This window comes from Juglans microcarpa x Juglans regia, chromosome 4D (assembly GCF_004785595.1).
Source record: "Juglans microcarpa x Juglans regia isolate MS1-56 chromosome 4D, Jm3101_v1.0, whole genome shotgun sequence".
Taxonomy (NCBI): domain Eukaryota; kingdom Viridiplantae; phylum Streptophyta; class Magnoliopsida; order Fagales; family Juglandaceae; genus Juglans; species Juglans microcarpa x Juglans regia.
In genome coordinates this window covers 21,021,557-21,037,925 of record NC_054600.1, presented here as the reverse complement: position 1 = coordinate 21,037,925, position 16,369 = coordinate 21,021,557, and the positions used below count along the sequence as shown (strand labels likewise).

General features: G+C 37.3%; 1 protein-coding gene across 1 annotated transcript; it reads left to right on the top strand.

Moving 5' to 3' along the window:
• The first annotated feature begins 4,408 nt into the window (after window positions 1-4,408).
• Window positions 4,409-15,452, top strand: LOC121259428 (small nuclear ribonucleoprotein SmD1a). The gene is made up of 4 exons (XM_041161021.1): window positions 4,409-4,725; window positions 4,846-4,922; window positions 14,794-14,985; window positions 15,071-15,452. The coding sequence occupies exons 1-4, from the start codon at window positions 4,712-4,714 to the stop codon at window positions 15,130-15,132; spliced, it is 345 nt and encodes a 114-aa protein (XP_041016955.1). The 5' UTR covers window positions 4,409-4,711; the 3' UTR covers window positions 15,133-15,452.
• The last annotated feature ends 917 nt before the right edge of the window (window positions 15,453-16,369 follow it).

The following is a 16,369-nucleotide window of genomic DNA, read 5'->3' as shown; positions in this document are numbered from 1 at the left end:
AAAGGGACATATTTTCTTTCAAACTAACTCTCTTCTTGTCAAACCCATTATTCGAGAGTTCCATAAGGGCACACATGAGGGGTATCACAAAATGTGGTATCACATACTATTGGAAGGGAACACAGACACACCTCAAGGCTTTTATTCGGTAATGTGACACTTGCCAATGTAGTAAAGGAGAACACACGAAACCAACTGGATTGCTTCAACCATTACCAATTTCATCAACAGTTTGGACAAAAATCTCAATGGATTTTATCAACGACCTTCTACCAACAAACGACAAGTTAGTTACCTCGGTAGTAGTAGTTCATCTTTCCAAGTACATACATTTTAATCCTTTCAATCACCCATATACAGCAACAAGTTTTCTTTGAACAGATTTTTAAACTCCACGGCATGCTAGTTTGAGTTGTCCGTGATAGGGACATGGCATCCAATCCTTCCGTTTAGAGTGGACATTTTAATTTTAGCTCATTATATCATCCCCAAACGGATGGCCAAAAGGAAGTCTTAAACCGGACCTTAGAAATGTATTTACGTTGCTTAGTGGGTGATAAATCAAAGGAGTGGATTTCATGGCTATTGTGGGTTGAGTCCGTCTATAATATAAGTTGGTGCTCCAGCATTGGCACTACATCCTTCAACGTTGAGTATGGTAAAGACCTGCCCTCGCTACTCTCATATGTCTTAGGCACCGCAGAGTTGAAGCTATGGAGCAATCACTCCTCACAAGAGACCAACTGCTTAAAGAAGCACTAGAGAATTTGAAGTATAGCCAAAACCGTATTAAACAAATTTACGATAGGAAGCACCAAGATAGAGAGTTTTAGCGAGGCGAATGGGTGTACATGCATCTTCAGCCTTATCACCAACAAACGGTAGCTCATGGATCAACATGAAGCTCGCCCCCCCTCCCCAAAAAAAAAGGTTTTATGGCCCTTATAAAATTTTGGAACGCATCAACAAGGCGGCGTTTAAAATTGACCTCCCGCCCAACTCAAGCATCCACCCTGTATTTCATGTGTCTCTCTTAAAGCAAAAGATTGGAGACAAGATGGGCACAACAATACTTCCTACAATAGTGAAAAGTGACTAGGAACTATGACCGCAAGCGATAATTGACCGACTGGGCATAAGGCCAAATGAAGAAATCAAGTGTATTGGAAAAACTACAACCCCACTAAAGCCACCTAGGAGAAGCTGTCGGAATTTTCTTTGAGATTTTCTTCACTAATCCTTGAGGACAAGGGCATTGTTAGGGGTGGGGGAGTTGTTATGGATATGTGGAGCTAAGGGACATGAATGTCATGCATGCAGTAAGGAAGTTAAGTGCTAGAAGTAGTTGTTAAGTTCTAGTAGGTAATTATGAGTCCTTGAATATTAAGGAATCCTAGTAGTAAGCGAGAATAAATAAGAGGATTTATCCTCAGGGTTAATGAGTTCTAGTAGGAGTTAGATAGTCAATAAATAAGAGGACTTATCCTCAAGCCTAAAGCCAACGTAGCAAGTCTGGTTACTATGTTCTCTTGTCTATTTAAATTTTTGTCAACATCATTAATAAATCATGCATGAAGTTATTCACAAATCTTGTGCTTAAAGGAGGCTTAGGTTACCTCTAATAACCTACTTATTTTATTTTATGTCTTCATAGGGAATAAACGCCAAAAAGATCTCGCTGCCTTCTCAGTACACCAGCCCATTACGAGGTCTATTTCCCAACTTTGTAATACACACTAGGGGTGCTACCCGCCCCCCTCCCACTTGGGGTGGGGGGTTCCCTGTTCCGCATAGGCCCCAAGGGGGGTTTGGGCCCTGTCGACACGGCCTCCTGTGGGCAGGTGCCTTAGTACGGGTGTGGGGGAAGCATTGGCCCTTGCGGTCGTTTGCACCACCCCAATACCCACGTCGAAAAACAATTGAAAAAATCAGAAACAACAACAAATCCACAACCAACCATCCCTAAAATCCATAGATCTATCATCCAATAACAACTCCAATAAATTACAAACATTAAAACAATGGAAAAAAAAATACGACAATGAAAAGACCATTGCACAACCACGAATGTTTCAACGAGGAGAAGAAAAACTGAAACAATATAGGTACAAGAGGAGAAGAATAAGAGAGAAGAGAATGACAGAGGGAGAGAGACTGAGACAGAGGGAGAGAGACTGAGAGAGAAAAATGGAGAAGAGAGGAGATCAATAACGGAGTAAGAGCAACAAAGAGAGAGAGAGAGATGAGAGAATTGCCAAGAGGAAAATTAGGATTTTTGACTTAATATAATAATTCATAAGTATAAAACAATGTAACCACAGATTTGTTTATATTTATGTGTGTATGTATATATATATATATATATAAACTTGGGTCAGGCCGGCCAAGGCAACTAAAAGTGTATCCGCATGCACCCTCCCCCCAATCTGCAGGCGGGGGCCCTGCCCCCGACCAAGCGAAGGCCAGACGAGGTGGCGAGTGACAGAGCCCTGACGCCCACCCCTAATATGCACCCTTGAATAGCAAGAATATTTTATTTCCATCTAACAACAATTATACTTGTAAGTCAATGTGGAGGGCACACCGGCATCCACGCTACCTACAATACATAATAATATTTGATTTGTAAGATAATTTAATTTTATATTATTTTTACAAATTCAAGTCTTATCAAGTAAGTACAACATAACAACTCGTAAGTAGAAGTATTCTCTATTTAAATGAAGAAATATAGTTGAATTTTACCATCTTTTTTGTATGGGATACACTTGCTTTACTAGAAAGAAGATTTGAAAGCGATAACATAGTGAACTATGTTTGAACTTAATTTCAACAATCACTTAAAACTTTCTCATAGTGAAATATCAGTGTTTATTATATGTAACCAAACAGTTTTAAGGGTATCCAAACCAACCCAAAAGAATAATTTCCATCTTTGTTCTCTTTTTGGTGTTTAAAGAATGGCTTTTATTTCTTATGGTTGAGTATTAAAATATTTTTTGAGTTTTGGATGGGTATCTTTTTTGTTTTTCGGGTTTTCCAACTTTATTGTTATGACTCTTGGTTTTGTCAATTATTTTTAATCAGAATTTTCTATCTTCCGTTAACTACATCAACGACAGACTTGTCTTGTGAGATCATTAATGACCGCAAGAACCATTAATTAAAACAGATAAAATGACATCTCTTTAATAATTTTAGACAAAAATTTAGATAGACTATTGGGAATGCATTTAGATTGAGGTGATTTAAAGAATTCTTTTTTTAATTTACCTATTTATTAATTATTTTGTAAGTTTTAATTAATTTTTTAGTTTTTTATTTTTTTAGATGTGTCAAAATTATACTATAACTCATGTGTAACGTGGCAAGCTTGTGATCAGAATAGTTAACAAAATATGTAAAGACTTTTTTACCTGGGTTTCAAATTGGGTACCCGGATAAATCCGGCCCGAAATCCGGATCTTAAATTCAAATCGGAACTCAGATCGGGTTAACTCGGTTATGACTCGGGCTAAAACCTGAATGAAACCGGGTCTTTACTTTTTTTTTTTTTTTTTACAATAATTATATGCTATTCAAAAATTAATGTTGAAAAGTATTATTTTTATTTTTATTTTTATTTTTTTATCTAAAAGCCTATATTTCATTACAAAATTTTCAAGAAAAAATGTTGTTAAAAAGCATAATTTGTTTTACATAAAAACCTATATTTTTAAACACTTTATCCAATGAGTATGCTCTAACAAAATATGGACAAAGTGTTTAAAAATTTATTAAATTATAACTTAATAAAAAGAATAAATCTACACTCATTGAGGACCCATCGGTCCCGATGCAATTTTTTTAAAAAAATTAGTAATTAGAAAGTGTTTTTTAAATGATGTTGTTAATTTTTTAAAAACAAATATTTAAGAATATAAAAAAAATAATTTTTTTATATATCTTGTCGGTAGCCATTCTCATGCTACCAACAAGTTTTCGGTAGATGTAGCACAACTCTAAAAAAAAATTGACAAACGTGATAAATAAAAGGGCAACGCTACATACCATCCATAAAATTGGACTCATTTGCAATCCAAATATAGGAATAGATAGAAAGGCCCCTATTTTAGAATAAACTTGACCAAAATACCCTTAGTGAAAGGCCCCCATTTCATCTTAGTGAAATGCTTCGTTTCAATTGAATTAGTTTACATACAATCCCCAAATGAAGATTACTCATGCAAGTCTATATATTTATATTTAAAAAAAATTAAAATTACAATAATATCTTTTTTAAAATTATATTTTTTCATTTTTACCCTCATTTATCAATGAGACTACACACACAGTCCCTCACTCAAGATTGTAAATAGAATTTTTGATTTCATTTCTCTATAAAACGGAGCGTTTCGTTTAATTTAAGTCTGCAATGCAGTCCAGAGATGCAGAGTGCAAGAAGAATTATTCTAAATAAAAACTCGGGAAATGCAAACTTTTGAATACTTGCGGAAAGCGCGGGAGATCCAAGTAAATACCTCAAAGTGCAGGGTGTCCAAGAAAACTCACCCTCGAGCTACGTCGTCGTTTCAAGAAACACAGAAGCCTTGGTTCAGCGCGAGCCAGCGCGAGCCCTAACTTAAAAAAGTCGCTCACTCTGTGTCTGTGCATTTTCGCGTCTTCCTCCGGCCCCAAGCCTTTGGTCTTCCTTGCCTGCCCAGTGCCCACAATGAAGCTCGTCAGGTCCATAAACTTTCTCTTCATTTTCTTACCTCCCTATGCTAACATATTTTTGAATTCTCTTTTTATTACTGGTTTTATTTTTTCTTTAATTTATGAAAATCAAATTTGAAAATTGTGCAGATTTTTGATGAAGCTGAACAACGAGACCGTTTCAATTGAGCTGAAAAATGGCACCGTTGTTCACGGAACTATAACAGGTCTCCCTAGCTCTGACCTTTCTCTTGTATAAGGACAGGTTTTAATATACTTGGGGTTTATGTTAAACCCTAGGTAATCGGTTATTCGCTTTTGTAAATCTTGGATGGTCATTATTTGGCATTTTACCTCAGCATTCTGTGTATTTGCTTCGTTTTACGGTAATATTATATCTACACTACTTCGACAAAAAATTAGACGTAGTAGTTGGTGGTTATACTTTCACTTCTGCAGTATATCTCTGATCTAAGCTTTGTGTTTGGAAATATGACGGAAGCAACAAATAGGGTCAAATAGAGTGCAAGGAGGTTCTTTTAGCGGGTTGAAGCTCAAGTGTAATTTCTACCATTTTTTATTTTTCCTGTTTCAAGTACAAATAAAGAGTGCAAACATTCGGATTTCCTTTAGATTTTGACTTGAGATTTTTGTGAAATATCAATGGAAATTCTTGGATTTAATTTATGACATGGGGAACAAAATAAGTGCTAGTTTTTAATCTTGTTGGTTTCTCCTTTTAGTTATTTTATTCTTCTTCTGGTCAAAATTATGTTTCCCATGGCTTCATTAAGGGAACCAGTGGAGAGACATAGGAACTTAGCTTTTGGTGGAGGTTTCCACTGTTAAATTATCTTACCTTTTGGTAAGTTAAGGAATGAAAAAAGTTTTGAAGATCGCGAGCGGTCAATGGACAAGCTTAGAATGTTTGTCTTTAATACTTTATTCTATTGGTCGATTGTAATAGACTTCAAGGACATGAATATTCATGACTTCCTTGTATCCCTAGTCAATTATGCATAGGAGTTGCTCTTGTATATGTCCTATGTACTTGGTGTATGCCTACATTCTATCATTAATAAAATTACTATTTGCCAATAAATAAAAAATAAAAGGAAAAAGATTATCTTACCTTCTGGTAAGGTTGAGGTTAGGATGTTCTCTCAGTGCCTCTAGAAGGAATTTGTATTTAGAATTTCAAGAACTTGTGCCATTATAGCTTTGAGCATTCCCTCTGTATTACTCAATAAAATGAATTTTAGAACTTTTAATGGGGTTGACTCATATTGATGATTTTTGTTTCCGAGTGATAAATAGCAAAAATTCAAAGTTTTTTGGAGGGAAATCGGGTAGAAGGGGTCATCTCAAAAGGAGGTGGAAAGCCCTAGGGGATTTGCATGTTTGTGATTGTACTAGTTGTTTCAGTGGGAATATATGTCTTTCTTATTCCTTTTGATGGATGTGTGGGTGCTTATTCATGCTCCATCTTATCAGGGTACCATCTGGATACTGGAAGCATCAACTGCATCAATGTGAACTAAGCATATCATGGTTTAAGACACAATTGACTTCAAAATGGTTGAACGTTTGAGTGTCCAACCTAATGCTTAATGAAGAGCTTGTTTTTGTATTCTAACCGAAAATGATCTTCAATACATCTTATAAAAAGAGAATGATCCTCAACACATTTTACCCTTTTCTATTAACTAATTGCCTTCCTAATGCAAATGAATCAATTTTATCAGAAGTGGGATTTGTTTCAGAAAATTTCCCACGGACTCATAATATCTTGCATCTCAAAATATTATGAGGGGTAAGCAAGGTAGTATTGAGGTGGACAAGACTGTAGGATTTCATTTTTCTTGATAGTTTAAATATATTATTGCCTTTGAAATTCTATTTGGAGACAAATTTGATAACTTGGACAATAAAGTTATCAAATTGGGTTGCATGTGGCGTCTTAGATTTTGGGTGCCTTATACAAGTGCAAGGTAAAGTGGTAAGGGGGATTCTTAACTCTGATATTAAAGGACCTGATTCTAAGTCATATTTCTATTATAAGGTTGTGTCATCGTGCTTCGCCAACATCAGTTGTAGACTATTGTCTACCAAATTGACTCTACCTTCACCATTTGAAGGCTCTTATCATAAAATTGTATTCTTGCCATCTAGGAACAGTTAATATTAGTTCCCCTCTCTCTCTTGCTCTCTTCCCCAACACCCCTCCCACCCTAGTGGGGGTGGGGGTTTGCTGTAATTCATGATGGATCAGGCAGCGTGTTTAGTTTTCAAGTAGGAGATGAAGTTGTTTAAAAAAGAAAATAGTATATGAAGTTTCAGGAGTATGAAGTTTATGCTTGCCAAAGTGTAGGATTGTTATATGCGAAATAGCTCTTTTTTGACGTGCACAATGCACACAAATAGAAAGGTTTGAGAAATTTCAGCTCTTTGTACAGGGGCCAGCCTGCTTTGTAGAGAGGATTTATTTGTTTTACAGTTGAAAGATCGAGAACAAAAATAATGCTTTCAGCAATTTTTGTATTTCATGCATAGATAATGCGAGGAAGGCATTGTGCTTATAAAAAAAATGTTGGGATGGTAGTCTACCTGAATTGTATATGGTGAGGGATGCATCTTTTAGGGCCCTTTGGGAAGTGCTACAGTTTCTTATTAATATGTGAAGGTCAACTGCTTGCTTCTAAGAGCCGCCCAAAATGCACAAAAAAAGTTGATTCACAAAACTGACAATGAGCTGAAGCCCCTTCGGTTTACCAACTGAGATGTGGGTAGCTTCCGCTTTAAAATCCAAAGTGCCTCTGGAAAAGACCCTCCTGTTGGAGACTTGGATATGTGTATTTTCAACCCCCAAAGACTTTTGTCCTTATAGGGTGTTGACCACATATGTACATATATATGTTTGCATGCATGTATTATGTATGTATATGGCTATATATTTTTATATTTATATATATATATATATATATATCTTTGAAATGTAATATTGCAAAGTTTTGATCCTATATGTCTTCTAATTATGAGTTCTCTTGATTTTAAGCTGGTAAATATCTCCTTTTAGCCTAAATTTCATCTTTATGACATAGAAGTACTGCTTCAAAAATCTTCACTCAGGTCTGTAATAGTTTTGGTGTAGGATGGGTTTTAGGAAACAATTATTAGTTGAAACCAAGGTTTTTGTGTTATCATTAGAGGGGGGAAGCTACTTTCGTATTACTGAAAGAAGTAGGAAGGTCATAAAGGAGATGTTCTTTAGCCATGCCAGTGCTCGTTGGTTGGCAATCACGGTAGAGTGCTATCATTCTAGGGGTAGGAAGGAGTTCTTCAAGACTTTTTGTAGTGGGTATGTATCACTAGTTGCCATTAGACGTTCCAATACTTACGAACGCTACTTAGAAGTCACTGAGTATGGTGGCAATGGATGTCGAGGTATGCTTGTGTTCCTGGAGGGGATGGAAGGTAGATGGTGGAGAAGCCTCTTCATGGAGATGAGGTGTGCTCTGTTTACTTCTTCCAAGGCTCCAGTGGTGAGTCAAGGTGATGGGAAAGGGAAGGAGTTGGGAATGCATGCTAGGACTTACGTTGAGGCTACGATGGGAGAAGTAGAAAGTAGGGTGGCGGTGCACAGTGGTACAGGCCATCCTTTGGAGTCACAACATGGAGAAAAGGACAAAAAGCAAATGGCGATAGAGGAGTGTTCACACGCAGAAGGGGAAGGTTGCAACTTAGTACCTGGAAAAATCAGAGATGGTCTACCTGATACCTACACAGTGGAAAGTGAGGTGCAGAGCGTCCTATTTGTGATAAAGGAGGAGCTGGCTGGCATGAGAGGAGCTACTTTGTCTAAAGAGTTCTGTCAAGAGATGCTAGGTAGAGTAATATCTAGCTAGGGCGTAGGCCTGGGCCTGGGACAAGGAAATTTTGGGAGGCCTGAAAATGGCAAAATTAAGCAGGGGTTGGGCTTGGGCTGGACAGGTCCACCACGTCCCAAATGGGGATGGCGCTTGAAAAGAAATGGGCTTATGCCCATCCAGGCCCATTCAGGTCCACCATGTCCCACTTCCCAGTTCGAAGTGGGCTCAACATCGAACTATGAGCCCAAGGTCATGCTATCACAACGGCCAATGTTGTCACCGGCACTTTCGTCAACATCGTCTGGGGTAGTCTCAGGCAACCCATGTGCCGAAACCCTAGAGTTGCCAACGTAAGAAAAAGAGGACAACTCGCAGACAACAACCTCCAGTGGCTAGGGCTTTAATCGAATCGAGCCGAGCCGGTCTTTGGCTTGCCGAGCTCATCTTGACTAAAAATACTCGAGCTCGAGTTCAAGATTTTTATTTATTCTTTGTTCGAGCTCGACTCGGTAAGCTAAACTCTTAACACAAATGAGCTCGAGCTCGAATTTTTTATTTTTTTTTTTATTTTTTGAATAAGATTTAATAATTGATAAATTAGATAAATAAAAAAATAAAGAATCTAATATTGAATTTGTACAACTAACAAGTAGAACTTCTATCGAATTATAAGATTTTAAAAATTTATGAATAATTAATATCTAACTAGTTGATATTTATCCATAATAACAATATATTATATGCCTACATATATTATTAATACATACACATAATATGATAGCATATATCTATTTCATATGTGGTTTACACATACTAGTATATGAAATTATTAAATCTTATCGACTAATTATTGTACAAATTATAAAATATAGTTATAAAGTATATTCAATATATAGACATAAGTAATTAGGTTACATATTATATATTTAGTTATAAGTGTTATGCTTATATTATTAGCTAATACATATATATATGTATATATACATAGGTGTATGTATATATTTATCAATATATAAATGAGCTTTAATTGAGTCAAGCTAACGAGTAGGCTCGAGGATAAACGAGCGGCCTTAACAAGTTTTAGCCTAGTCGAGTTGAGTTTTGTCGGGTATATATCATTTACTAATCGAGCGGGTATCTGCTTTCACAGGCGAGTTTTTTTTTTCATGAGTCGAGTTTAATTCAAGTTTAATCGGGCGAGTACCGAGCGGGCTATCGAACAAACTGTGGGTTGTCACAAACTTGTGCGAGGTAAGGGTGACGTTGCTGTCGCCAGCTGCAGAGCATATGCAACAAAGGGTGGTGTCGGGGGCTCAGGAACATGGGGAAATCACACAGAAAATTTTGCAGGAGGCCTCTGGGTAGGAGCTCAACCTCAGTGCAGTGCAAAGGGATATTTCGGTGCCAAAAAAAGTGTTAGACTACGAGATTGATCAGAATTAAGAGGAAACACCAAAGAAAGGGCTGCTGGAGAGGGTTGAGTAAGAGCAAGGGTTACATATACATGAGAAGGCAGAAGGGGAAGGAACAATGGTCTTATTTGGGTCCAACTTGATCCCATCTGGGGGTGAGGAGATACATCAACTTAGGCCAGAGGCAACTAGGGATGATCCCATCCCTATCTCTACTATTCTTCCTCGTATATTTTCAGATTGGGTCATACAGAAAGTGGAGGAAATTCAAAGATGTGTAGGGATTTCCTGTGAGGGCTCTGAAGAGCTATCCAAGGCACTCTTTACAACAATCGAGGTAGGACATTATCATCATGAAATGAGGTAAAAAGAAAACAAAGAATTGAAGAGGTTATTGTGGTCTATTAATTATGAAGGAAAGGAGTGAGTGCTAGTAGAGGAAGAAACAAAGGGAGGGTTGTAGTAGCAGATAAATGAAGTCACAAATCAAAGCAGATAAATGAAGCCCAAAATTCTAATTTGGAATGTGAGGGGGCTGAATGAGATTGAAAAATGCCTCCAAATAAGAAATTTGTTAAGACAATAGAAGGTGGACATTTTATGCTTAATGGAGACTAAGCTGAAGTTTATCACAAGAAGTATAATCCGGAATATTTGGGGCTGCCAGCATGTAGGGTGGGCGTATCTACTCTCAAATGGGGCCTTAAGTGGAGTGTTGGTAATGTGGGATAAAAGGGTGGTGGAGAATCGTGAAGAGTTTGTAAGGGAATACTCGGTGGGGTGTTCTTTTAAAAATACTGAAGATGATTTTTTATGGGCATTTGCTGGCGTATATGGTCCTAATTTGGATGGTGAGAGGCGGTTTCTATGGGAAGAGCTAGCAAGATTGTGTTCTTGGTGGGATGTTCCGTGGTGTATTGGAGGAGATTTCAATGTGACAAGATTTTCGAGTGAGAGATCGGGGGGGGGGAAGGAAGACAAAATCATGCTATGGTCGAATTTTCTAATTTCATATTTGAGTTGGAGCTCATGGGCATCCCTCTTATCGAGGGTTACATATACATGGTCTAATAATCATGCTTGGTCTAGACTGGACAGATTTCTTATATCCCCAGCTCGAGAGTCGCATTATCCAGATGTATACCAGAAAAGACTAACACGGATATCTTCGGATCATTTTCCTTTAGTGTTGGATTGTGGAGGCATCCAAGAGGGAAGAAGGCCCTTTAAATTTGAGAATATGTGGCTGAAAACTAATGGGTTTGTGGAATTGATTAGACAATGGTGAAGATCATATCAGTTACAGGGCACTCCGAGCGTCATATTGGTTGGTAAGCTGAAAGCTTTGAAGAAGGATTTGAAGACATGAAATAAACAAGTATTTGATAATGTAGAATTTCAAAAGAATTTCTTATTACAAGAGCTACAAAGATTGGAGGGTGTAGAAGTAGAAAGCACTAGAAAAGACCAAGTCATTTCCGAATTAGAAAGGGTGACTCTAATGGAGGAGATTTCTTGGAGGCAAAAATCAAGGGCATTGTGGCTTAGGGAGGGGGATAAATGCACAAAGTTTTTTCATTGGGTTGCCAACTCACATAGGAGGAATAATGCCATTGAAACCATGATTATAGATGGTTGCGATTTTGTTGACCAGTCAGCGATAAAGGGCTACATTGCTGGACATTTTGAAGATTTGCTTTCGGAACCCTTTGAATGGAGGCCTAGATTAGATGGTCATGCTTTTGAGGCCATTGATCAGAATAGTATGGCTTGGTTGGAGAGACCATTTGAAGACGAAGAGGTACACCAAGTAGTCAAAAAAATGAACAAAGACAAAGATCCGGGCCCTGATGGTTTTACTATGGCATTTTTTTAGAAGTGTTGGGAGGTGGTGAAAGGGGATGTCATGCAGGTTTTTCATGAATTTTTCACCTTTAGAAAATTTGAGAAGAGTTTAAATGTTACATTTATTGCACTTATCCCTAAAAAGGTTGGTGCAATAGAGGTGCATGATTTTCGGCCTATTAGTCTTGTGGGCAATATGTACAAGATAATATCAAAAGTTATTGCTAATAGGATGAGCACGGTTATGGATAAAATCATCTCTAAGTCGCAAAATGCATTTGTTAGGGATAGACAAATATTGGACTCGGTTCTCATCACCAATGAATATTTGGACAGCAGGATCAAGTCAGGAGTCCTGGGTATTTTATGCAAATTAGACATGGAGAAGGCCTATGATCACATCAATTGGGAATTCCTTTTTCATTTGTTGAGGAGATGTGGTTTTGGGGAGCAATGGAGGGGGTGGATGAGACATTGTGTGACAACAATACACTTCTCGATCTTGGTAAACGGTGATCCTGTGGGTTTCTTTAACAGCTCAAGGGGGTTGCACCAAGGAGATCACTATCACCCCTCTTATTTGTTATTGTCATGGAGGCATTAAGCAAAATGTTGTCAGCTTTAGTGGAGGGTGGCTTTTTCTCAGGTTATTCAGTGGGGGATACTAACCATAGTGCTACTATTATATCACATCTTTTGTTTGCAGATGATACGCTGTTATTTTGTGAGGTAAATCCAGGTCATCTTCAATCTTTAAAGGCTACTCTGTTGTGTTTTGAAGCGGTATTCGGGTTAAAAATAAATCTCCCGAAAACAGAGATAGTTGTTGTGGGTAATGTGCATAATGCCAAGGGGCTGGCTAATATATTGTGATGTGTGGTCTCTTCATTGCCTATGAAGTACCTTGGCCTACCGTTGGGAGCATCATTCAAAGCTAAGACTATTTGGGATGGGGTGTAAGAGAAAATAGAGCGTAGGTTGGTTGGGTGGAAACGGATGTATTTGTCTAAAGGGGGTTGGATTACATTGAGAGCACCCTTTCTAGCCTTCCCACGTATTTCTTGTCATTATTTCCTCTTCCCGCTGGTGTTGCCTTGCGGATTGAGAAGCTTCAATGAGATTTTTTGTGGGGTGGACTTGGAGATGAGTTTAAGTTCCATTTAGTTGGATGGGACAAGGTGTGCTCTCCCTTGAGGGGTGGTGGATTGGGGGTTCGTAATGTGAAGGCCTTCAATAAGGCTCTTCTCAGGAAGTGGCTATGGAGAAATAATTATGAGAGGAAAGCCTTATGGAAGATAGTGATTGATAGTAAGTATGGGAGTATAAAGGAGGGGGGAGGGGGGGTTGGTGCTCTAATGAAGTTAGGGGGGCATTCGGGGTGGGGTTATGGAAGCATATTCGGAAATGTTAGTGGTCTCTCTCACAACACTAGGCTGTGTATGGGGGATGGCCATAGAATCAGGTTTTGGCATGACGTTTGGGTTAGAGATATGGCTTTTTAGGATGTCTACTCTGTTATTTTCATAATTGCAAGGGAACAATATGTCATGGTGGCTGAATTGAGGGATATTAATAATGGAGCGCATCAATGTAATGTTAGTTTTATGCGGGAGGCCCATGATTGGGAAGTAGGAGTCACGGTGGAGTTCTTTAACTTGCTGTACAACATTAGTCCTGTTGTTACAGCGGAAGATATACTGGATTCACGGCCTTCCAGAAAAGGCAATTTTTCTGTACACTCCTTTTATGACTCTTACTGCCCAAGGTAGGAATCACTTTCCTTGAAAGAACATTTGGCGGGGTAAAACACCTACAAAGGCTGCTTTTTTTGCTTGGACAACAGCTTTAGGGAAGATATTGACTGTTGATAACTTAAAAAAACGCGGGCTTATCATCATCGACTGGTGTTGTATGTGCAAAAATAGTGGTGAAACAGTGGATCATCTATTTCTACATTGTGAGTTTGTAAGGGTCGTATGGAATTATTTTTCCATCAAAGTGGGATTAGCATGGGTTAGCCAAAAAGGGTGGTTGAACTCCTAACTAGCTGGAGAGGGATCTTGGAGACACCACATATTGCAGTTGTGTGGAGGACGGCTCCCATTTGTATTTTATGGTGTATCTGGAGAGATGATAGAAATTTTGTGGATTGGGAGCGCTCATTGGAAGAGTTGCCCGGTTTATATTCGCAACCCATCTCAACTCATCTCACTACTATTCATTACTATTCATCAACTTTAACTCACAAATCTCACTACTATTCACAACTCATTTCACTACTATTCACAAACCATCTCCACTCATTTCAACTCATCTTCGAATCCAAACGACACCTTAAGTTTCTTTTGGAAGACTTTATTTATGTGGGCCGTCACTTTAGATTTAAATGGTCTCAGTTTTAATGATTTCCTTGTAACCATTTTTAGTTCCTAAATAGGTGTAATCACATGTCTACCGCTTGTGTATTTGGGCTATGCCAATTTTTATATCAATGAAATATCTTCTTATAAAAAAAAAAAAAAAAAAAAATCTTTACTCTTTGGACAGCAAATGGGAAACTTTTCAGTTATAGCACATTAGTTAACAAGATTCTCAGCTAGTTTTTATCGATTTGAATGAATCTTATTGTACACTTTATTACTTATTGCAGCACTAATCTGCTGCTGTTGCATGTATTTGCTTCAAAATGTGTGAATTTGCTTTTGTTTTTTTTCAAGCTCGGCAGAGTTTTAAGGAGACAGGCACACATTGTTGTATGAATTTGCCGTTCCTTTTTAAGTTTAAAATTTCAAAATGCACGAATTTGCAATATGTATTTATATTCGATCTTTAAGGAGACAGGCACACATTGTTGTCGCGAATATTAGAATTTTCTTTAGCTGTGATCTTGCTTTTGTTTTTTCAAGCTTGGCAGAGTTGCGTTGTTTCATTACAATAGTCTTGCAGTTTCCTTATTCACTTGGTGGATGCAGGCGTGGATATCAGTATGAATACACACCTGAAGACGGTGAAACTTACATTGAAGGGAAAAAATCCAGTGACTCTGGATCATCTAAGCGTAAGGGGTAACAATATCCGATATTATATCCTTCCTGACAGCTTGAATCTTGAGACTTTGCTGGTTGAAGAGGCTCCTAGGGTCAAGCCCAAGAAGCCAACTGCTGGTATTGCAATTATATCCAACTTCATTTCGATTCATGTTGATGTTTCTTTGTTTACACTTTGGGGGCATGTGGTGAGCTTTTTCAGGGAAGCCTTTGGGACGGGGACGCGGCCGTGGACGTGGGCGTGGGCGTGGACGGGGTCGCTAAGTCATGCTGCACTGATTTCAATTTTTGTGGCACCTGTTTATGTAAAACACCTTTGTTGCGCGGAGCTTGTATTTTGAGTTTGTGGTATTTTCTTAAACAGGGCTATTAGAGAAGTTGAAATTGATCATCTCAGGAAAATTTTCATTTACGGTGCTGGCCAACCAGTAGTAGGCAGTAGTATAATCTACAATCTCGTAATCTCTTTTTAATGGGAGAATCAGATGAGCCTGATTTGTTATGGGCCTCATAAGTAGTTCACTGTCTAGGATTATCATAGATTTCTACTGCGCATTTCTATACAATACTATTATTTCTTTTAATTCCTCTTCTAGACCCAAAACATGGTTGAGTACTGCTATCATGACATTTTTACACCGCACACTGTTTAGATAGCATAATCTAATTTGAAAGATAAATTTTAAAATTTAAGACTAGATTTGGAATAAAGATAGTTTTAACTTACCTTAACTCATATTAAAAAATAATTTTTTAATAATATTTTATTCAATTTTTAACTTTCATTCTAACTCATCTTATCTAAATTTACTATTCAAATCTCACTTAAATTTTACAAATTAAATCTTATTATTTATTATTTATGTGATGTGAATGGTGCTTTACATATTGACTTGATAATTATTTTATAATTTTATTGAAGCTGGTGGTTCATACTGCACTATTTCATTGTTTTCGCCACTTAGGAAAGGTTTGGATAATGAGTTGAGATTAGATGAATTGAGATGAAAGTTAAAAGTTGAATAAAATATTATTAAAATATTATTTTTTTAATATTATTATTATTTTGAGATTTAAAAAAAATTAAATTATTTATTATATGTTGAGTAAGAATTTGAAGAAATTATAATGATTAGATGAGTTAAGATGAGTTGGATGGATTTTTGTATGCAAATCGGGCCTTAGTTAACGTGTTGTGAATTTTTTTTTTTTTTAATAAGGATTTATCTGAAGATGAAGATTATTAATAATTTTTTTTATAATTCTTGGTAGATTAGTGACCTAACTTTTAACATTCTGGGATGATCATGTGTCCCTGCATATGATTGTATTTTGATTTTACTCTTTGCAAATTTGAATGACGATAATTGTTGTGCTCCTTTATATAATCTAGCAATTAAATGAAGGATAATACTAGTCATACTGGAAAAACCCATCGAGAGTGAGTATCGTTCGTCGTTTTTTCTTTTTCTTTTTTTTTCCTTAGCGGTTAAGGATGTGT